The sequence below is a fragment of the Mandrillus leucophaeus genome, unplaced genomic scaffold (assembly GCF_000951045.1).
Source record: "Mandrillus leucophaeus isolate KB7577 unplaced genomic scaffold, Mleu.le_1.0 Scaffold7, whole genome shotgun sequence".
Taxonomy (NCBI): Eukaryota; Metazoa; Chordata; class Mammalia; order Primates; family Cercopithecidae; genus Mandrillus; species Mandrillus leucophaeus.
In genome coordinates, this window is record NW_012107585.1 from 5,347,641 (window position 1) to 5,371,813 (window position 24,173).

At 45.4% G+C, this 24,173-nt stretch overlaps 1 protein-coding gene across 1 annotated transcript in view; it reads left to right on the forward strand.

Annotated features, from left to right (window-relative positions):
- Window positions 1-24,173, forward strand: part of CCDC64 (coiled-coil domain containing 64) — a 135,353-nt gene that overhangs the window by 95,659 nt on the left and 15,521 nt on the right. Inside the window, exons 3-8 of the mRNA XM_011964415.1 lie at window positions 7,645-7,761; window positions 8,676-8,687; window positions 10,994-11,140; window positions 17,897-18,076; window positions 18,797-19,015; window positions 20,403-20,546. Coding sequence (XP_011819805.1) covers window positions 7,645-7,761; window positions 8,676-8,687; window positions 10,994-11,140; window positions 17,897-18,076; window positions 18,797-19,015; window positions 20,403-20,546 — 819 coding nt within the window. The remainder of the gene's footprint in view (window positions 1-7,644; window positions 7,762-8,675; window positions 8,688-10,993; window positions 11,141-17,896; window positions 18,077-18,796; window positions 19,016-20,402; window positions 20,547-24,173) is intronic.

The window sequence follows — 24,173 nt, forward strand, 5'->3', positions numbered from 1 at the left end:
GCCTCAGCCTCCCAAATTGGTGCTGGGATTACAGGCATGAGCCACCTGGCCAGGTTTTCTTTTCTGAAGAGTATTAATCTACCTTGCTGACATAGTAAGCTTGTCCAGTCTACTTCTACTCAGGTAAGTTCTTCTACCACTATGCTCGTGACATGTCTTCATCGATGCATTACAGTTGCAAAATATGGGGAAATCCCATGTGCCTAATAATAAGGGAATGGTAAAGGAAATACTTGATGGAATATTACAGCCACATAAAATGCCTATTAATAATAATAGGCCGGGCATGGTGGCTCACGCCTAATTCCAGTACTTTGGGAGGCTGAGGCAGGTGGATCACTTGAGATCAGGAGTTCGAGACCAGCCTGACCAACATGGCGAAACTCCATCTCTACTAAAAATGCAAAAAAAATTAGCCAGGCATGGTGGTGCACAGCTGTGATCCCAGCTACTCGGAAGGCTGAGGCAGGAGAATCATTTGAACACAGGAGGCAGAGGTTGCAGTGAGCCGAGATCGCACGACCACTCTCCAGTCTTGGCAGCAGAGCAAGACTTCATCTCAAATAATAATAATAATGTAGAAATGCTGTTGATATAATGCTAAGTAAAAAATTATAACAGTAGGATTGTAAGTAATTGTACACACACACATATGTAGAAAAATTGGGGAAAAAATAAAGGCTAGCAGCATTTTAAAAATACCCATATTCTGCTGTGGGATTTTGTTACATTTAAATTTTAAAATAATTGTCATCATCCTTATTGTCACTGTCACTGCCACCCCAAAAGGTGCCCATTATCCATCATGCCCTGGCAGAAGACAGTTTGAGAATTTCTCTCTTAAGGTAAAACTCAATTATTCAGGCAGAATATGAAAATAGTAGATCTTTCCTATGATAATTTATAAGTTTATTAGTTCATTTGTTTCCTTTCAACAAATAAGTAAAATGGATACTCACGTGTAACTAGTGCAATTTCTTTCCCTCCATTTAACAAGAAAGTGTATAGTGAACAGTTCTGCTTTGGCAAGTTTAAACAAGCTTAATCTAAAAGTTCTAGTTTGGGGAAATGTTCATATGTTATTAATCATGTCCATAACCAAAGTAAGGATGGAACAGCTTTGCCCAGTGGGGACGAAGTAATCTGTCCTAGATGGTACTCTGACCAACAGGGAAAGGAACACACTGTTACTTTGTTTTGCCAACTTGAGGATTCATTAAATAATAGTAGCCCAAGCAAGTTATAAAAAGAGTTTATTTCAGATAGTTTGGGGAGTGTGCGTTAAAATTTTTAGTATTCTGTAACAGAACTAGAGATATTTTTCAAATGTCTTGTTTCATCATGCAATCTGTATTCAGTGAAAGTAAAAGAGACGTAAGTTTTTGAGGATATTAGAAATAAGTATCTACAAACAAAAAAGAAGTATCTAAAGATTAAAACATTTCATAATACCCAATGGTGGCAGAGTATTGAGAAACAGGCATCAGGTGTATTTGTACTGTTGATAGAGATATAAATTGATGCAACCTTTTTAGATGACTGTTTTGCAATACCTTGTTCAGAGTGAATGTGCATGTTCTTTTACCCAGTGATTCCACTTATGGAAAATTACCCACAAGCACAAAGATGGGTGAACAAAGATATTTTTTGGAGCAACGTTTATAATAGCCAAAAAAAATTGGGAGACTCAAAATGCTCATCAGTAGGGACTAGTTAAGTTATGATATAAATACTAGATAACCATTAAAAAGAATAAGGTAGATCTACATAGATACATATATATGAATAGAAAATTTCTAGAAGGACTCCCAAGAAAGATCTAATAGTGATTACCTCTGGTGGGCGGCAGTAATACTAGGAGTAAGTAGAGATTTTATCATTTTAATTCTTCAGTTTTCTTTACTTTTTTTTGTTTTTACTCTGAACATTTGTAACTTTTATCATAGAAAAAAACCTGAGTTTAAAATGGAAAGGAAAATGCTTTAATTAAAGTCTTGCCATCTAGTTTGTATTCACCTATGATTTCAAATGTTTTTTGCCACAACTAATTACTGGCTGCTTAGTTAGGCATGGTGGCCAAAACTCATCATTTTGATAAGTGAACTATAAGACTTGTGTCTGCCATTTTCTGCTATAAGAATGAATTGAGGCCGGGAGCAGTGGCTCACACCTGTAATCCTAACACTTTGGGAGGCCAAGGCGGGCGGATCACGAGGTCAGAAGTTCGAGACCAGCCTGACCAACATGGTGAAACCCCATCTCTACTAAAAATACAAAAATTAGCTGGGCGTGGTAGTGCGCTTGTAGTCCCAGCTACTCAGGAGGCTCAGGCAGGAGAATCGCTTGAACCTGGGAGGTGGAGGTTGCAGTTAGCTGAGATCACACTACTGCACTCCAGCCTGGGTGACAGAGCGAGACTCCATCTCAAACAAAAAAAAAAGAGAGAGAGAGAGAAAGAAAGAAAGAAAGATTTGGGCAGAGTGTCCTAGATGGATGTGGGGACCTGACAGGCGAGTGGTTGCAGCTGGGGAGCCTGCGGCCAGGCCTCGAGCATAAGCAGTGACCTTGCTGAGCAGTGAGTGAGCAGTCTGTGGCCTGGGCAGCAATGCCTCCTCCCAGCCAACCGCCTGCCCTTAATGCAGGTTAGGGCTCTACAGAGCAGAGGGGAGGCTGGGCCCTGCGCCAAGCCCTGGGTTGGATAGGAGCCCAGTGGTCTTCTCACCCACACAGGTGGGAACGGTAACAGCAATGGATGCCTTAGAGGAAGAGAGCTTCGGGCTCTCCTCCTCCACCTCTGATGCAGAATTTGATGCTGTGGTTGTATATTTAGAGGACATTATCATGGATGACAGGTTCCCAATTATTACAGAGAAGTTTCATGGACAAGTACTACTAGGAGTTTGAAGTTTGTAGAGACAGGGTTTCACCAGATTCTCCAGGATGGTCTCGAACTCCTGAGCTCAAGTGATCCTCCCACCTTGGCCTCTCAAAGTGCTGGGATTACACTGCGCCTGGCCCATTTGACTCAATTTTTTTTTATCTTTCCACAATATCCCTCCTCTCAGAAGCACAGTGTATCCCTTCAGAGAGACTGCTGTTAGTTACCCTAGCTAACTCTCCCATTTCTTCAGAGGTTCTTCAAAGAACCTCTGAAATTCATTCCAGAGCTAAGGCTTCCTTATTTAGCATTTAACTTCCAGAAAGCATTTAGAACATAAGAGTTACATATAAACTTAAGTGGTTATTATTTAATTTATGTGCAGAAATAGCTAATATTCATTGTGTTAGTCAAGTCCAAGGTGTGAACCAGATTCTGTCTCTGAAAAAGAAGAAAACAATTTACTTTGGAAGGTGCATTAGCTCCTTGCAAAGGGTGGGTTTATAACTCAGATTGATCCATCCCCTCCATCACCGTCACAGGCAATTGATTGGTGCCCCCCTGGCTGGGAGGTGACTGTGGTGTGGTGGCCAAAGGCCAGTGCCATACACACCCTTGGAGCCTCTATCTCCCTGCCTGCGAAGGGAGGCCAGTGATTCCTGCTTCTACAATAGCCTTAAGGCTATTGTAAATTCGGATGAGAAATGGAGGTTAAAAGCTTTTGCTGTGCATATCCCTAGGCATAGTTGAGGAGTCAGACATTTAAAGGGAACATTATAGCTTAGTGCTTAACAGCTCAGGCTCTAGAGTTTAACTTTCTGGTAGGAAGAGACAAATTTCTATTTCTAAGAAGATCGCTTTGAGAGGAGATAGTCTGCAGGAGCATTTCTTACCAGCTGGACTAGATTTGCAGCCCTCGGTACATCTCTGTGGCTTCGTTGTTGAGTGATTCATGTCAAAGTGGTGATGCTAAGAATAAGATCAGCTACCTGAATTACCCAGTGCTCTGCAAATCTAAGTATGTTTGAAATCTCAACAGTCAACTGAATTCAGTACAGGCACTCAAACTACAGCATATGGTTTCCTGATGGGCCCTACCTTCTATTAGAAGATTTTATTTATTTTATCTTATCTTATTTTATTTTATTTTATTTTTGAGACAGAGTCTTGCCCTGTCGCCCAGGCTGGAGTGCAGTGGCGCGATCTCGGCTCACTGCAATCTCCCCCTCCTGGGTTCAAGCGATTCTCCTGCCTCAGCCTAACAAGTAGCTGGGACTACTGGCACCCGCCACCACGCCCGGCTAATTTTGGTATCTTTTTTTTTTTTTTGAGACGGAGTCTCGCTCTGTTGCCCAGGCTGGAGTGCAGTGGCCGGATCTCGGCTCCTGCAAGCTCCGCCTCCCAGGTTTACGCCATTCTCCTGCCTCAGCCTCCCGAGTAGCTGGGACTACAGGCGCCCACTACCTCGCCTGGCTAGTTTTTTGTATTTTTAGTAGAGGTGGGGTTTCACCGTGTTGGACAGGCTGGTCTCAAACTCCTGACCTCAGGTGATCCACCCGCCTCGGCCTCCCAAAGTGCCGGGATTATAGGCATGAGCCACTGCAGCTGGCCTTAGAAGAAATTTTAAGAGTCTGAAATGAAATGCCTAGCATTAAAAAAAAAAAAAGGAAAGAAGAAAAGCCTTGCTAAATTGGACTTGTATAAAGTTTGGTTTTAGTAGTGAGAATACATATGAAAAACTATTTCAAAATACAAGAAGATAGTATTACGGTACTAATTTGAGGGTAAGACAGCTAAAGTTGGTTTTTTATTTAATTTTTTTAAAGTTTTTTTCTTTCTGAGATGTAGTCTCACTCTGTCGCCCAGGCTGGAGTGCAGTGGTGTGATCTTGGCTCACTGCAACTTCTGCCTCCAAGGTTCAAGCGATTCTCCTGCCTCAGCCTCCCAATAGCTGGGACTATAGGCACGCACCACCATGCCTGGTTAATTTTTTTGTTTGTTTGTTTGTTTTTTGAGATTGAGTCTCGCTCTGTAGCCCGGACTGGAGTGTAAGTGGCGCAATCTCGACTCACTGCAACCTCCACCTCCTGTGTCCCGGTTCAAGCAATTCTCCTGCCTTAGCCTCCTGAGTAGCTGGGATTACAGGCACACCCCATGATGCCCAGCTGATTTTTGTACTTTTGGTAGACATGGGGTTTCACCATGTTGGCCAAGCTGGTCTTGAACTCCTGACTTTGTGATCCGCCCACCTTGGCTCCTAAAGTGTTGGGATTACAGGTGTTAGCCACCATGCCCGGCCTAATTTTTGTATTTTTAGTAGAGATGGGGTTTTGCCATATTGGCCTGGCTGGTCTCGAACTCCTGACCTCAGGTGATCCAGGTGCCTCAGGCTCCCAAAGTGCTGGGAGTACAGGCGTGAGCCACCCTGTCCAGCCTATTTATTTATTTTTGAGACAGGCTTTCAAACTCTTTTGCCCAGGCTGTAGTGCAGTGGTGGCACAATCATGGCTCACTGTAGCCTCGACCTCCCTGGGCTCAGGTGATCCTCCCACCTCAGCCTCCCAAGTAGCTGGGACTACAGGCACATGCCACCATGCCTGGCTAATTTTTGTATTTTTTCTAGAGACTGGGTTTCACCATGTTGGCTAGGCTGGTCTCAAGCTCCTGGGCTCAAGCAGTCCGCCCACCTCAGCCTCCCAAAGTGCTGGGATTACACGCATGAGCCAGCGTACCCAGCCTAGCCCAAGGTTTTTACCATCCTGATTCTGTCACTGAGATGTTGGACAAGTTCCTTCACTTTCCTGAGCCAATTTCCTTGTTGGTAAATTGGGGGTAACAATCAAGATAATGCATTGAAAGCATTTAGCACAGTTCTTGACACATAGTATGTACTCAGTAAATATTACTAATGTGATTCTTCGGCAAGAGTGAATGACTAATTGTGTTTCTGAGTGATTGAGAAGTCTAAAACAGCCTAGTGGGTATCTGAAATTAAATTTAGAATATGAAGGAGAAATAATATAGGGGAAACATTCCCAGGAATGTTTATTGCCAGAATTGTTCACAGGTTTCAGGGTGTGTAGGGTGGGGTGAGGGAGTTGGCGGCCTAATGCTGATTCCTTGCATCATAAAGCCAAGCTATGAAATTGTTCATTTCAAGAAAGTTACTTCATGCAGCTCTGAACTTCTAAGTTTTTTAAGGAGTCAGTTGTATATCAGAATCTTACTAGCTCATTACTTCACTGACTGAAACTTGGGAAACAAAGATGATTCATAGGAAGGAAAATTTAAAGGTTAGAGGGTATTTAAATGAAAATCAGCTAGAGTATGGTTTTATTTTATTTTGTTCTGTGTTTTGTAATTGTTTTAAAAATAGTGAGTAGGTTAAGAATCTTCTGTGGCTCTGTAGTCCAGTGAGGTAACATTTGTTGAATATGTGGAACCAAAAATAAAAAAGATGGACAATTGACTATAGAGTACTTGAAGATAAAAAGAACTATTAAACATGTAACCATTACTATGAGAGCCTCATTGAACAGCTAGTCTACCATTTCAACATTATTACCGTCCCACCTCCTTGGAAAGTCTTTCCTGGCCGTTCCAGCACACGGTGATCTCTCCCAAGAACCCATAAAGCTTACTGACCCCATTTGGCCTCAAAAAAGCATTGAGGCAGTTACTTAATTTATCCCATGGCTCTCCTCTCCACAGGACAGTGAGCAGCGCTCCCTCAGCAGGGTCTGGCCTGGGACCCTCAGGAGGAGGGCTGGAATTTTTGTTACCAAGTTAGCCTCCTACAACACCAAATGATATTTTGGTGTTATGTTATGGTTATGATCTAATGTATTTTAGCATTAGATCATAAATGGATTGAGGTGGGAAATAGGCACCTCTGCTGGCACTCCCCAAAGAATTAAAAGTTGCAAAAATGTCCTTGAGGAATGAGTGGCAAAAATCTTAACAGGTATGACAAGCAATTTCAAATAGTGCCCATGTTAAGTAGAGGAGAGAAATGCAGATGCGTGTGATTTGACTGAGCCCACTTGAGGAAATTGATGGGAGAAATGAAGGAATTTCTAAGGCAGTAGGTATAACCATCTTATTCTTTCATGTAAAATATTCAGACTTTCAATTTAGTAGATATTTGCTGAGTTTCTTCTATATGTAGAGTAATAATGATAACTAACATTTGAGAGCATACTATTTCCTAGGGCTGTTTCTTCTGATCAGTCAAGTGGTCTTGGACCTAGACAGAGTCATTAATGGTGGAGGTGGGGGTGGGAGTTTGTCCTGTTTTAGCACTAGAGAACAAATGAATGGTGCGTGGGAAACCAGCATCTCATCTAGTGCTCCTTATAGAATGGAAAGTGCAAAGAGATGCTTGATAAATGAAAGACAGAAATCTTTTTTTTTTTTTTTTTTTGGAGACGGAGTCTCGCTCTGTCGCCCAGGCTGGAGTGCAGTGGCTGGATCTCAGCTCACTGCAAGCTCCGCCTCCCGGGTCTACGCCATTCTCCTGCCGAGTAGCTGGGACTACAGGCGCCCGCCACTTCGCCCAGCTAGTTTTTTGTAATTTTTAGTAGAGACGGGGTTTCACTGTGTTAGCCAGGATGGTCTCGATCTCCTGACCTCGTGATCCGCCCGTCTCGGCCTCCCAAAGTGCTGGGATTACAGGCTTGAGCCACCGCGCCCGGCGAAAGACAGAAATCTTAACAGACTTCTTTGCATAACCTCTGAATCAGCTCTGCAGGTCTCCTCTGTTTCAGGCATCAGAAGTTGAGAGACAACTCTCCATGCAGGTCCATGCCCTCAGAGAAGACTTTCGGGAGAAAAACTCGTCAACCAACCAGCACATCATCCGGCTGGAGAGTCTTCAGGCTGAGGTGAGCCTCCCCACACAGCAGTGCTGGAAGGTGGAATGCTTTTCTCACTGGGAGACAAAAAACTGCTCTATGTAAAAGGGACTAAAATCTCTACAGAAAGACATTTCTGTGCAAAACTAAATGGGGAACATTTGATCTATATTTCTTTGGGTAGGTCGTTGTCTGGAAAAATGAAGTTGCTCAGAGTTACTGCCGGGTGTATTGAAATCACAGATGACCTACATTTTACTGAATATGTTGATCTCTCTAAAAATATCCTTGCCAATCCGAAATAGGAGGTGGGAAAGGACATCTCGCCTTTCTCTATTCCATTTAGGCCCAGTTCAGTCCATCTTACTAAGGTCTGCTGTTACTCTCATCTGCAAAATGAGAGAAATAGAAGTTTCTACTTCACAGGTTTTTGTAAGGATATTATGGGTTAATGCATACGAGGCACTTTATATGATACCTGGAACACATTGATGTTATTGAAACCATAAGGGAGGCCAGAACGTGAGGGCCAAGATGAGGGGAAAAAGAAAGTATCGGCAGGGGAACAATACTCTGAGAATCTGGTTGTGAAAGGTGAAGAGAGGGTAAGGATCTTATCACCAGCCCAAACCAGGCCTGCCCCCGGGGGAGGCTTCCACCTGGTCTGCTTTTGAGGACCCTTTTGCCAAGTATCTGGACAGCAGCCCCTTTGCTAAGTCAGAGTTTGAAGGACAGTCTAGAGCCAGGTTGAACAAGTAACCTTCCACTGTGATGAAGCAATCAGCCATCAGGGTCAGGCTAGAGAAACCCAGATAGCCTGCTCCCCTGCTTGGTAAATGACCTGAGGATGTTTTTCCTAAAGTCTGTCAATATCTTCTGTTTTCTCCTGCCTCCCATTCCCTTCCTTCCCCCTTTCCCTTGGAATGCCTACTGGTATTGAGCAGCAGGTCCTTGAAGTAAGTAGAGTTTGTTCCAGTGGGGTTTGGCATGCCTGTATGTGACCATTTGTGTGCATGACTTGCCATTCACCTGCCTCTGCCAGCCTCTGACTCCTTCAAGTTTTCTGTCTTCCTCTTTCCCCGATGCGTTCACTTTTTCTAGACCCTCATGAACCGGGTCATCCCCAGGAATGTTTATTGCGAGATTTGTTCACAAGTTTCAGGGTGTGTAGGGTTGGGTGAGGGAGTTAGTGGCCTAACGCTGATTTCCTGCTTTGTCCGTGAACACTGCTACCTTTAAAAGGCAAGCTATGAAAATTGTTTGTTTCAAGTAAGTTACTTTGTGTAGCTCCAAACTAAGTGTGTGTGTGTGTTTTTGTTTGTTTTTGTTTGTTTGTTTTTTTGAGATGGAGTCTCGCTTTGTCTCCCAGGCTGAAGTGCAGTGGCAAGATCTTGGCTCACTGCAAGCTCCACCTCCCAGGTTCATGCCATTCTCCTGCCTCAACCTCCCGAATATCTGGGACTACAGGCGCCTGCCACCACGCCCGGCTAATTTTTTTTTTTGTATGTTTAGTAGAGACTGGGTTTCACGGTGTTAGCCAGGATAGTCTCGGTCTCCTGACCTTGTGATCCTCCCGCGTTGGCCTCCCAAAGTGCTGGGATTACAGGCATGAGCCACCACGCCCGGCCGCTCCGAACTAAGTTTTTTTAGGGTCAGTTGTGTATCAGAATCTTATTACCCCATCACTTCACTGACTGAAACTTGGGAAACAAAGATGATTCATGGGAAGGAAAATTTAAAGGTCAGAGGGTATTTAAATGAAAATCAACTAGAGTAAGAATTCTCTTCACATGGGTGACTTTGCTTCAGTGTAGGAAATAGTGGACCCATTCACAAAAGGGGCTTGCTCCTTTTGGTCCCCTACCCAGGTGCACACTTGAGAGACAATATTTCTTTGTTTGGCCAGATACCTGATCTCTCTGGACAAAGGCCACATACTTTGTTTCTCCAGGACAACATCCTATCTGATTGGATTGGTGGCCAGAGAAGATCTGTGCCCTGCGAGCAGAATTCTAGTTCAGAGAGTGAGAACAGCTAAAAAGTAAAGGGAAAATTGTATCTCATAGGACTTGAAACAAGCTAGACATTCATTTCAGGATTTCCCCTGGAAAAGTTCTAAGATTGGTCCCCAAAACTTGCCCAAGTAAAAGCTTTAAGGAATTGTTATCAAAGCTGGAATGGAGAGCCTGGAGAATATTTTAACCATGTCAAGAAAATATTTACAAGCAAGAAGCTGGTTGAGAATCAGTCCAGCAGGGCACTGCTAAATAAATGGGAGGATCCACGAGGACCTCCAGGATTCCAGAAGATCCCCTAAGAGTCAGATCCAATTGGCAAGGCTTTCTGGAGCCCCTGAGCCAGGGTGATGGTTTTTTGAGTGAAGCATCCCTGGCCTTGGGAGCACTGGCTCAGCTTCTCACCCTACAAACCATGAGGCCAGAGGAGACTTGGCATTTCTTTCCTCTTTGCCTCTGTTTTCTCACTGACGCTGAAGAGATTAGGCAGACCTTCCTAAAAGATTTACGTATGTGGAGACTGACTAGGTATTCAGTGTATACAAACATATCAACCTGTTTCATGAAAAGAATTTGCGCCTCTTCACGAATGACTCCCTCAGGTAAAAGTTATTCTGAGTAAAGTCAGCATTCACTTGTATCTGTGTCCTGCTCCGTCCCAGGACATAGGCTGATGCAGGCACTACTTTGCTTTTTGTACCCTGGGAGCTCTTCCCTTAACTCAAGGCACTGGGTCTGAGCTGTGACCTCTAGTGCCAGTGGAGCCAGGAGCGGGGAAAGGAAGACAGAGACGAATCCTGGGGTGTGAAAACATGGCGCTCCAGAGGATTTCCTGGGCATTTTCTTGTGCTCGTGACTTGAGGAGGAGAAGCAGTGCAGCAGGTTAGGTTCCACTCCTCCTGCCAATTGTAAGGATGGGGTAAAGTTGAGAGCAGGCAAGGTGGAGCCCTTTTTTATCTTATCTCTGGAATTTCCAGAGCACTAGCCTTCCCTTCCTCTGCCTGGCATCCCACATTCCAGCTTCCCCAGAGATCAACTCCCACCCCTTCCCAGACAGGTTTCTAGAGGGGAGGGGTTTTCTCTTCAGCTTAGGGTTTCATAGTTATTCTCTCAGAGATGGGGGTACCGTGACATTGGGCAGAACACTGAAAGATACTTGCCTTCATGTTTTGGGGCTAGTCCCTAGTTCCTACTTGTCAGCCCGGGTGTAACTCCACACCACCCCTGTGGCTCTCCAACCCTTTCAGATCAAGATGCTGTCAGATCGGAAACGGGAGCTGGAGCATCGTCTCAGCGCTACTTTAGAGGAAAATGACCTGCTCCAAGGGACCGTGGAGGAGCTACAGGACCGGGTGCTAATCCTGGAGAGGCAGGGCCATGACAAGGACCTACAGGTACTGGGGTAGAGAAGCTGTCCTGCAGGACTAGAGCCAGATAAAAGGAGCACTTAGCCAAAAAGAAAAGGCTGGGAGGCCAGCATCACTGCTGGGGTAAGCCAGGAGTGGATGATGCCTAGGTCTCACTGTGGGGCCTGAGGCATTCACTAACTTGACTCTTCTGACTCTGCCTAAAGGAAGTGCACTGCTACCCACAGATCATTTCTCCAATGTATTCTGAGCCACTGGCCCATGGAGCAGTTTCACAGAGTTCTCTCTGGGTTAACATGACTGGAACACCAGGAGTGCTATTCTGGCCTCCTAGCATTTGTGAAATCTGCTAAAAGGTTTCAGAGGGAGCCTGTGACTCTCTGACTCAGCTCATAATGCTCTCTGCTGCTGTCTTCCCAAGCTCATGGATTTAGTTGGTTGGCATGGAGCAGAAACCCGAAGCTGCCCACTGAACACAGCAAGGTTTATATTCTGCTTCTGCCAGTTGCCAGAAAAGGCATAGACTGAACCCTTTGTGAACCTAATCAGTCTCTTTTTTTCCTTCCCGAAGGAAATTGCTTCATGGCCATATTTGTTCTTATTTGGGAACTGCTACCGGGCCTCAGCTGAATCCCCAAGCTCACGCTTGACAAGAAACAACCCCAAAACAAAAAGATATCATCACTCCAGTCTTCCCAGAAATAGAGTACAGCATCTGCTATCAAGATGCTTTGCTGGGCTGGCCTAGGAGGACCGGGGTCAGAAACTCAGAGTGCATTGCTTCCCTTTGGCATTCTCTGTTCATGCCAGGGAGTGCACTAGATTGCAACAGTGATATTTGTGCAGAGGTGGTCATCCAGGTGTACTCAAGCACCAGATGGGTCTCCACCCAAAGGCTAGGCCACAGAAGGTCCCACTGGGCTCATAGGTAGGCCGTTTGAAAGCCTTGGGGTATGGGATAAGGAAATATAGTATCTTGGGCTAAGATTACTTGTCCCTGCCACCATCAGCTAGGCTGACACCTGAGTGATGAACCTCTTTGAGGGAAAATGAATGGCTTTTCTCTCTCCATGTTTTTAGTATCTTCAGCTAGTAACTTTTCATATATTGATAGTAGTGCCTCAGTAAATGTTGAGTAGAAAATGGTGCTGGCTAAAACTTTACAGAAGTTTTCAAGATGGAAAAGAGTTTGCTGATTTTTCAAGGTTGATGATGATAATAGCAGTGAACATTTGCGTGCCTCTTTGGCATACAGGGTGCTTTTAGCATACGTCATAAAGCTGATATTGAGAAAAACTGAATCATTTATCCAAAGTCATGTAGTGAGTCTTTGGTAGAATCGAGACTGGAACCCTCTCATCTGCTTTACCTGTAGCTCAGTAATAACTTCCTGGTATCACTGGCCTCCGAAAGTCAGTTCCTGACCAGCATTTATTACCCTATCAGGCTGCTTTCCTGAGGGTTGCTGACATACAGTATGGGAGGAGAAGGAATATAAGTATGGAGAAAGAGAAAAATGACCCTTGCCTAAAAGAAACTTTCAGTTCAGCATGAATTTACAGTGAAAAGTCCTTATTTCAAATCAAAAATTAGGGGCCTAGGTAGCAGGAAAGAGGAAGGACTAGTAGGCCATCAGAGGCCTGACCAGCACTGTGGGCTGTACATTCTCTAGCAGCGAGAATCCCATCATGCCACATGCACTTGCTCACCATGTGCACATCCACTGTCTTCCTGTTGAACTTCAAGACTGAGAAGGTGTCATTCACCTAAGGACCTGCAGCAGGTCAGGCAGTACTCAGTTGATTTGGAAAATCTGCATTTACAGGCTGAATTCTCATCTTCCCTAACAATTTATCATTATAGTCCTTCAGTTCATGTGAAACTCTCAAGTTGCCACTAATTACCAGTGTCCTCCAGAAAGTCCTTTCTGTTGCTAAAATGGCCTGTACTGATACAGAAATAAAAAATCCAGCTTACTCAGGTAGCAGCTGAATGATCCTAAACCATACTTGTAAAATGTAAAGCTAGTGGCCTTGGAATGTACTTAATCCCTTGATTTTAAATCCTCAGACAAGGGTGAGGTATGGCTGAGCAGGCAAGGCAACAGGCCTGTCACAACCAGAGGAGCCCCCTTTTGATCTCTTTCACCATATAATTGGGGTCCTGCTGTCAAAAACAGATTTTTAAACAACTGATCAAATCCAACTCTGAGTTTTTTCAGACCTGAGAATAAGCATAAAAATTATTGTTCATTGAGCACCGAGTATATATCAAGTATTTTGCCAAACTCTTACTATCCAGTAAAGGAAATCTGTCTGTCCCTCTAAGGGCCAGTTCACTGCCCTGTCTCATACTGAGCTGGGCATTTTACAGATGTGTGCAGGGCCTAGTCCCAGCGACTGGGTGGATTCCATCAGCAGAGCACAGGCCCTGCTCACTGTGGGGCAACCCAGGAAGCAGGTGACCTGGAGCCTAGACCTTGCTCTAATGCTGACTGTGTACCATTAGGCAAATCACGTAACATCACACCATCCCAGTTCCCTCAGATGAGCGTAAATGTAGTGTACTATACAAACACAAAGCACTTGGTGTCATTCTCATTCATACATACAAGTATACTTAGTGTCACCTTTGTCATATAAAGAATGATGTTTCTTATTTTAAAGGCCTCTTAAATGTAATAGACTTCCCTTGTTTGGTTTGGTTTTTCTTCTTGTGTCTATCCAGTTGGTGAATCAATTGTTGACTGGAGAGTGCAGACCTCTCCTGGTCTTTTGTTCCCTTGCTGTTATCATTAATTAAGCACCTTTGAGTGTGCATGAGTAATTGAACTAATTTTGTCCAGTATGTAAGAACTTGTACTTGTCTGTGCCTAACTTCCTCCTGCTGCGATGTGTGTGGAGTTGTCTAAAAAAATAATTATGAAGCATTTTGCCAATTTAATATGCCATTTGTAATTGTGCCAAATGCTTCCTAGGAATGTCTCCTTTTTTCCTGTAACCCTGATGTTTTTCTTTCTGAGTCTCCTCAAAACAGGTTGGAGAAGTTCCCACTGGACCAGCAGGTATTGCTGATCCACCAGAACTATGCAGAGCAGGCTTGCCAATCCTTTCTTCATTCTCTGGGCAGCCAGGCTCCAAACCCTTCCTAGTTAGGGCTATTCCAGATCACTGGTGCCGTTAGTCAATCATTTCCAAGTGCTGATGGTGAAGGTGAGACTCCCGGGACACCTAAGTGATTGGTCAAAGGCTCTGCAAGGCAGCTTCCTTCATGAGAACTACAGAGCTCTAAGTGGCTGCCAGCCACCCCAGTCTGCACTTCTGCAGGAGCCACAAGCCAGCTCAGCCACGAGTCTGGAAAAGACCAGTGCAGTATCTACTTTCTTTTTAATGGAACAGAGGTGACCCCAGAAATGCTGTTTTATAACAGAATAAATTAGCTTAATTTAAATCCCAAGAAGTTCTCCCCTCCCACCACCACTTCCTGAAAGTCTTCTAAGGACCTGGAGTGGGGTGTTGCAGTCCACAGATATGAAGAGTGGGAAACATTGCTCCTGGGCAGATGTGGCATGTGGCATGTGGCCATGTTCCTAACTGCTAGCAAACTGATGACAATTCCACAATTAGAGTCTGCTGTATTAAAAGCAAGTTAGTGACTGGAGTGCACAGATGAGAAGATAGCATTTAGGCCGGGCGTGGTGGCTCATGCCTATAATCCCAGCACTTTGGGAAGCCAGGATGGGCAGATCACTTGAGGTCAGGAGTTCGAGACCAGCCTGGCCAATGTAGGGAAACCCCATCTCTACTAAAAATACAAAATTTAGCTGGATGTGGTGGCGCATGCCTGTGGTCCCAGCTACTAGGGAGGCTGAGGCAGGAGAATTGCTTGAACCCAGGGCGCAGAGGTTGCAGTGAGCCAAGATCACGCCACTGCACTCCAGCCTGGGCGACAGAGACTCAAAAAATAGCATTTAGCAGTTGTGGCTGGGTCATCCCCTTATATTCAGCATTAGTGACCTCCCCAGAGAGTCGTGCCCTGTTGTGAACTCCACACAGAAGGGGCCATGGAGAATGCAGTGGGGTGGAGGGGGTGAAGTCGCAGCATGGAGAGAGAAGGAAAGAGTACTGCCCACAATTCCTGACCCCTGTGCTGCTGTCTCCTCTCTACCACTAGCACCATTCCCCTTTTCTAAGCTTCAGTTTTATCCTGACATAGTTGGATTCATTGATCTCTGTGGCTCTGCTAGCTCTAAAAATGTAGGCTTATGTGAAAATCTCTGAGATCATTTAAAAATCAAGAGAGAGAGGCTGGGAAAAGTCTAAAGGACGTATAATATATATAATATTTGGCTTGCAGAATAGAGCTATTTGGAAAGCTATTGAAAAGGAGTATCTCCCAAGTAATTAGCTCTTTTCAGTCTTCAGAAAAGGACTGAGAGAGAACAAACAGGTGAACGTGCAGGATGAAGGACTGATGTTAGACATGGCAAAACTGTGGACATTTCTGCCCATGAGAGTTAGAACTGAAGCTGTGGGACTTCCTCCCTTAGAGATCTTCAAAATAAGTTACTATCTCATCTGTTAATGTCTCTCTGGAACAAATAAGGTATGTGGAAACCGGAAAGACCCCTGGACTGGGAGTCATCAGACCAGTTCTGCTTCACAAGGGTTTTAGGAAAGTCACTTTTCACCTGTGGCTCAACTACCTGATGTGGAAGCGAGGGACCAGCCTAGGGCCTTGCCTCTAACGGTTGGGTTGGGGTAGAAACTCTTGGTATTACTATCCAGATGCTACTCCCGTTTCCACCTCCAGCTCCTTTCCAAGCTATTCTTTTTTCCCTTAATTTTTTTTCATGAAAAAATATATATAGTAAAGCATACAAATCTTAAGGGGACAGCCCAATTAATTTTTACAAATACATACCTGTGTAACCATCATGGAGATCAAATCTACAGACCACGATCAGCACCCTAAAAAGAATACTTGCCACTTCCTCAAAAGCAAACCTCTACTCCAACTTTTTTCTACCTCAGTGAAGTTTGGGAACGTTTTATAAATAGACTCATGTATACTTTTTATGTCTGGCTTTTGTTTAACATTGTGTCTGTGAAATTTAACCATGTTGTGGCATATGGTAGTAGTATATTCTTTCGTTGCTGTGTAGTATTCCAACATGTGAACATACCACAATTTACTTATTCTATTTTTATTGGCATTTGGATTGTTTCCCATTTGTGGTTATTTGAACATCCTGTGTGTGTCTGTTGTGCACATTTCGTTTTTGTTGGGTCTACAGCTGAAAGTGGAATTGCTGGATCATAGAATATATATTTAATTTTATTAGAAACTGCCAATTTTCCAAAGTATTCGTACATTTTCTACTCCCACCGGCATTGCCCCACATCTTCATCAACACTTGATATTATTTGTGTTATTTATGTTAGCCATCTTGGTGAGACTCTAATGGTATCTCACTTTGTGTGCCTGTGTGTGTTTGATTTTTTATTGCAAAGGATTTCAAACATTCCACAGTGGCACAGTGTAATGAAGTCCAGCTCTGAAAACCACCAGTCCCTGCCCAGTGCTGCCCCATCTTCATAACAACCATTTCCTTTTCTCTCACGTTATTTTGAAGTAAATCTCAGATTTTAATAAGTTCATCTAGAAATAAAAAGTACTAACCTCTAAAAGATAAGAACTTTAAAAAATGTAACTCCAGTACTATTATACCAAAAAAATAGCATATTTTCTTAATACCATAAAATGCCCAGTGAGTGTTCAGATTTTCACTTGTCTTATAAATGTCATAATTTTTTCACATTTTTGTTTGAATCAAGATACAGATTAAAATGGGCCTACACAGTGCGATTGGTTGGTATAACTCTTTTTTTTTTTTTTTTTGAGACGGAGTTTCATTCTTGTCGCCCAGGCTGGAGTGCAATGGGGTGATCTCGGCTCACTGTAACCTCTGCCTCCTGGGTTCGAGTGATTCTCCTCCCTCAGCCTCCTGAGTAGCTGGGATTACAGGCGCCCGCCACCATGCCCAGCTAATTTTTGTACTTTAATAAAGACAGATTTCACTATGTTGGCCAGGCTGGTCTTGAACTTCTGATCTCAGATGATCTGCCCTCTTTGGCCTTCCAAAATGCTGGTGTTACAGGCGTGAGCCACCACGCCTGGCCTGGTTGGTATAACTCAAGTCTTTTTTTATTTCTGTGTTCCTCCTCTATCATTTGTTCCCCTTGCAATGTTTTTGTTAAGGAAATGGAGTTGTTTGTCCTGTAGAATTTTCTTTTTTCTTTTTCTTTTTTTTTTTTTTTGAGATGGAGTCTCACACTGTCACCCAGGCTGGAGTGCAGTGGTGTGATCTCGGCTCATTGCAACCTCCGCCTCCTGGGTTCAAGCGATTCTCCTGCCTCATTCCCCAAGTAGCTGGGATTTCAGGCGCCCGCCACCACACTCAGTTAATTTTTGTATTTTCAGTAGAGGCAGGGTTTCCTCATGTTGGCCAGGCTGGTCTCATACTCCTGACCGTAGGTGATCTGCCCGTCTCGGCCTCCCAAAGTGCTAGGATTACAGGCATGAGCCACTGTGCCCGGTCAGAATTTTCTAGATCTGGATTTTGCTGAGTGCGTCTCATGATGTAGTTTAACATATTCCTCTCTCCTTTTTATTTTTCTGTAAATTGGTGGTTGGACCCAGAAGCATGATCAGGTTGAGGGGTCAGTTTGTCTTGGTGTTTGTGTTTCGTAAACCTCAAACCATTTGCTCTTTCTTTGAAAGCTGCACCAAAGCCACCTGGAGCTTCAGGAGGTGCGTCTCTCCTGCCGACAGCTGCAGGTGAAGGTGGAAGAACTCACTGAGGAGAGGAGTCTGCAGAGCTCTGCCGCCACCAGCACATCCCTCCTGTCAGAGATTGAGCAGAGCATGGAGGCTGAGGAGCTGGAGCAAGAGCGAGAGCAGGTGCTGACCTGCCTGTCACCCCACAGGCGAGGCTACCTGGGGTTGCTCAGGGCCCGTCCTCCTCCCTAGCACTCAGCTGCCATCCTGGCAAGGCTGTGCCCCTGTGCCTGTGTTAGCCCCTTGGCCTGCTGGCTAGAGTGTCGTGAAGCAGGCCCTGATGGAGCATGTCCCTGGCCCTCCATTTTCCACCCACCTTATCCATTAAGGCATTGAGCAGAATTGCTAGAGGACAGAGTATCATAGGCACAGCCAATTCCCACTCATTGTCACCCCAATTCCTCTTAGGAAATGCTTGTGCCATCAGCTCCATACCTGTTATATTGACAGAGTTCCAGAGCCGTCATGATCCATCTTCTCCATCTAATTGGTTTCTTTTCACACTTTTCATAATACCCAGAACCATTCATTCCCCTGATTGGTTTCTGACTCCCACCAAAGTAACTGATTACATAAAGAAGTGCTTTATATTGCAAATGGAAGAAGCTAGAGAACAGGGAGAATAAGAATTTGGAGTCTGTATAGATGTACTTGGTTCAGAATAAGTATTATTTCTTGGGACCAATGAGTTAAAAAAAAAAACAACAACAACAGAACAAAAAACCCTTTCTCCTAGAACTGGTGTCTTGGGTATCAGTATTTTGGGTTCAGATGCTAGAAAAAGATGGCCGGGTAGCAGTCTTCTCTAGAGTCTGTAATGAATAGTAATTCTCTGTGGAACAGCTGAGACTGCAGCTCTGGGAAGCCTACTGCCAGGTTCGCTACCTGTGCTCACACCTTCGAGGCAATGACAGCGCTGACTCAGCCGTCTCCACGGACTCCTCCATGGACGAATCTTCAGAAACCTCATCCGCCAAGGATGTGCCAGCCGGCAGCTTGCGCACTGCCCTCAATGAGCTCAAGAGACTGATACAGAGCATTGTGGATGGCATGGAGCCCACGGTAAGAGGCCAGTCTGAGATGGTCCTTACCCCACAGGAGCTGGCTAGTGAGGGGTTAGAACCCAGTGCATAGGGTGAGGTCAGCCCTGGAACTGGAACCCTATAAAATATCTGCAAAAATTCTTCTGAGCCCTTATTGATTTTTTTGGATTTTGTTTTTGAGACAGTCTCGCTCTGATACCCCGGCTGGAGTGCAGTGGCACAATCTCGGCTCACTGCAACCTCTGCCTCCCAGGTTCAAGTGATTCTCGTGCCTCAGTTTCCTGAGTAACTGGGATTACGGGCATGCACCATCAACCACACCCAGCTAATTTTTGTAGTTTTAGTAGAGACAGGGTTTTACCATGTTGGCCAGGCTAGTTTTGACTCTTGACCTCAAGTGATACACCCATCTCAGCCTCCTAAAGTGCTGGTATTGCAGGCGTGAGTCACCGCGCCTGGCCATGAACCCTTATTTGAGAACACCAACTACAGCCGTGATGAGGCAGAGGGGCCAAATGCCAGGGCTCCAAAGTCAGCTTCCTGCACACACCAGGTACACATGGAGCCTTTTTCTCCAGGTAGTGATGTACAGACAATGGGGGCTTCTAGTTTAAGGGCTTTCTTTGGAAACTTTGCATATAAAAGTTTGTATCTAAGTTAAAACTGTAAGTTGCTATTCTGTAGCCCTTTGGTCCTAGTGGTAGGGTTAGCTGTGAATTGGCAAAAGTAAAAGATCTGAAGCTTCCGCCAAAAGAATGTAAGTGAGCACAGGAAGTTGGGAAGATCAGCTCTAAGGGCCTTTTAGAATCCCACATGTGGCCACCTGTGGAGGAGAGGACTGTTCCCATGGGCATCCTGGGCAGTCTGGCATTTCTTCCAGCTTCATGACACATTTCTCCCTGACTTCCCCTCCACTCACACTCCCAGCTTTTGGGCTATTATTTCTCCCCACGTTTCATCCTCCTACAGAAAAGTTGTGTCTTTCTACCTGTATTGGGTAAAGTAATATGAAGGGCAGCTGTTCTGTCTGACCATGCTGTATTGATTTGTGGGCGGTATCGTAATATGAGGCCAGGTCATTGTGGGAGAAGAGAGCTGTCAGAGTGTGGTGTGCTATTCCCGCCACACTGCTTCCTTTCCCTCAAGCCTGAAACAAAAGGGAACATCTGCTTGCAGGTTGAAATTGAGCAATCTCTCTTCTTGACCCCTTCTTTCCTTGCACCTTTTGTCTCTTCTCTCCTCCTTTTTCTCCTCCCTCCATCTTCCCTACTATCTTTCACCACATCATTCCTCCACTCTCCCCCGTTTCTCCTCTACTTCTCTCCCCCGACTAACCATCTCTCTCCTGCCGCCCCATGTCTTCTGTACCCTTACCATATCTGTGGCTGTCTTTCTTTTGCTGTCAGGGCTCCCGGAGACTTGATGATGACTCCTTAGAAGAACAGATAAGGCAGACCAGTGAGGACTCGAGAGCCCTAAGGGAGCTCATGGAGGGAGAGAGGGGTAAACTGAGGCAAAGCCTAGAAGAGCTGCAGCGACTCCACAGTCAGGTGAGCATCCCCACCTTCAGTCCAGTGCAGGGCATGTGCACCTGCCCCTGGCTCCCTTGGGACCCTTGTGAGTTTCTCTCTCCCATTTCTGTATGAGAAGTGGCTCGCCTTCGTCAAATCATCAGGGAATGGTGACCTGAAGTTGAGGTAAACTGAGTGTCTTCAAGAGAAGAACCCAGTCCCTTAGTTTAGCCTGAAGTAAAATTGGCAAGGATAAGAACAGCAGGTCCTCCGTTTCCTCCAGTGACACTCTGCCTTATACAGAGCCAAAGTTAATCTGACTGGTAGATGCTGACAGCCCCTGGGCTACTTGTGGGTGCTTTTCCAGCAGCTGCTGGGCAGGGAAGTTTGCAAACCAAGGAACAATTGATCTTTACCGTACAGTTCCCTTTTGTAAGTGCCGTCACTTCTCTCAGCCTGTTCTTCAGCTTTAGAAGAACTTACTGTTACCCTTGCTGTTCCTTTCTCATTTGATCATGATTTCATCTTTCTAGAGAACACTGAAGAAAGACATTTATATTCTGATCTGAGAAACTTTAAAGGACTTATAGGCAGCTCCACTCAAAACGGAGCTTCTAAAATCTGTCCTAGGAGATAAATAAAGACTCTTCCTGTTGACTGTGGTCATGTGTAGAGGTTCTGTGCTGCTTGGGAGTAGGGGCTGGGGTCGCACCAAACAAGTAGCATCTAAACCTTGCTTCTGCCCCTCTCCTTCCCTGGCTCAAAGCTGTTCATTCATTGCTGCTGCATGAGGTTTCTTTGAGATGGAATTTAAGTCTGCCTTTCACTTCAGTCAGTATTTCCTCTTTTTTTTTTTTTTCTTTTTGAGACAGGGTTTCATTCTGTCGCCCAGGCTGGAGTGGCGCAGTCACAGCTCACTGCAGCCTTGACTTCTAGGCTCAAGCAATCCTTCCACCTCAGCTGCCCAAGTAGCTGGGACTACAGGCGTACACCACCATGCCCAACTCATTTTTTTGTAGAGATGAGGGTTCGCCATGTTGCCTAGGCTGGTCCCGAACTCCTGGGCTCAAGAGAACCACTCATCTCGGACTCTCAAAGTGCTGTGATTACAGATGTGAGCCACCACATGCGGCCCCAGTCAGTATTTCCTACATTTGAAATATCTTTATAGAAAGAAACTCCCCTTTTTGGGGGGTCATCCCATTAGTCTTCCTAATATTTTCTTGGAAAATATCGGGAGACCCACCTTCAGCCATCTACTGTCCTCTTCCTTCTGTGAGTGACCAGATAACAAGGACACAAAGATGCCATTTCAATCTGTGGCTTGGCCAGGCATGGTGGCTCACACCTGTAATCCCAGCACTTTGGGAGGCCAAGGCAGGTTGATCACTTGAGATTGGGAGTTCAAGACCAGCCTGGCCAACATAGCGAAACCCTGTCTCTACTAAAAATAGAAAAAGTAGCCCAGTGTGATGGCACACGCCTATAATCCCAGCTACTCGGGAGGCTGAGGCAGGAGAATTGCTTGAACCCAGGAGGCAGAGGTTGCAATGAGCCAAGATCGTGCTCAAGCCTGGATGAGAGAGTGAGACTCTGTCTCATAAAGCTGTGGCTTGCTTGCAGCCAAACGCTGGAGACTTGGGTTAGGCAGCCACAGACATTCGCCCGCCTGAAACCTAAGTTCTTCAGCAGGTAATTTGGCCAGAGAGTGATTCAGACTCAGAGACAGATCTTCTAAACTGGAAAAATAAAATGCAGGAGAACGTTGGATCTGTAAGGTCTTTGGATTAATAAAAGTTTTGTTTATTTTAAAGCCTATTTAAATTTCCATAGGGTGCTTCTGTTTATGAGTTCTTTAATATTAACTGGTTTTGTTGTTTTGTTTCTCAGAAATGTAAAACTAGAACTCCACAGTGGATGCGGGGGGGGGGGGGGCATTATTTTATTCAGAAACATAAGCAAATTGTAGGTTGCCAAGATTCTATTGTAGAATATTTAGGAACCCATTTCCACGTGGAAATTTTTCTTAGAAGTTCAGCTGATAATGATTTAGGCCAATTCCTATGGATTCTCTTACAAATGGTTCACCAAGTGGAAGGTTGTACTCACGTCCCACACGGGGTATAGAATTGGACTTCTCCTGCAGGTCGTCTCCTCCCAAATGCTCAGTCAAAGCAGAAAACCCCTCAGCCGCACTGAACCTAGCAAAGCCGGCCACCTCATCGGAAGCAACACTGGCCTCCCAAGGCAGGGGTAGGGTGCAGACTGAGTCCCAGAATGACTGCAGAAATTGCAGCCATCACAGCAGGCATGGCGTTCTGCATGCAAGGTTGGTTCAGCATCCACTGACACTCACTGTGTGCCTAGTGCTGCACTAGATCCTGAGAGGCAACAGATGGATGTGCAGGGCCCCTGCTCTCCAGGACCCCACAGTGCCGTGAGGACAGTCAGAGCCATCTCTGAGCCCTTTTGGAGGCAGGACCCAGATGTAGTTAGGTGGGACCGAGGTTCTAGCACACAGCTCCTGGACTGGGCTCAAACCTCATCTGATGGCTGACCCAGCCTCTGAGCCTGTTACCTGAGAGTGTTCTTTTCTCTCTTGAAAACTAGGCCAAAGGTCAAAGGTGTGGGGGCTGGAAGCCTACCCAAACTTTTAAATAAAGGAAGGTGGTTTAATTTGACTGGTAATTATTTTTTAGAAGCAAAATCCATAGCCAGACCTGAAGACTTGCTGGCACCCGTTACTGTTCTTAAGGAACAAAGTCCTTCATGTGGTGTTGTGCCCCCTCCTACCCTACCCCCGTCAGTGGCAAGGAACTGCCTCCTTCTCTGTTCCCCATGTGGCCCGCCCCTCACCTCTGGTACGCGTGGAGCAGCTGCTAGGATGCAGGGGGGTCTTCTGTGATTAGTCTGTAGAATATGAACACATTATCAGTGAGGCCCTCAGCCAGTTCTCAGGCCTGTCACCCAGGTCGCAGGAGGCTCAGTCAGAAGCATCCCATTTCTGTTGTTTGGATCCTTCATGCTTGACTCGAGTGCACACTTGTTACTCCAGAAAGGGCATGAACATTCAGAGAGTGCTGGGAGCCTGTGGGCTTCACTTGCCAAATCTGGGTGCCTCTCCTCGGAAATCTCAGCATGGCCCTCTCTTCCATCCTCCATCCTCTTAGCTTCTGCCCTATTTCAAGACCTGCATCCTTTCACATCCTGGCTGTGGTCACCACTTCCCAATTTATCTGCCTTCCCCCAGCCCGCCCACCCTCACATGCTTTGGATTGATCTTCCTGAAGCGTGACTTGAAAGTGGGACGCCCCTTACAAGTTCTGGGTGGGTTCCCATTATCAAATGGCAGGAAGCCTTGAGCCCTTGTAGCTGTGCAGTCTGGCTGCATTCCTGTTGCACAGCCTCCATCCTTCTGGTTTCCCTCTTGCCCCCTTTGCTTTAGCAGAACTGAACATAGGATATAAAGGGCGGTGGCACATGCACCCCATGCTACCCACATCTGAGCCTTCTCCCCAGCTTTCTCTGTGCCCAGAAGGCCTTCCCTCCCACCTACTCATATCTCCATGCTATTCAGCCTTCAAGTTCCCAATCTAGTGTCACTTCCCCCTGAAACCCTCTTGATTTCCTTCCTCATGGAGCACCCCTGGCTCTGTCTTGTCACAG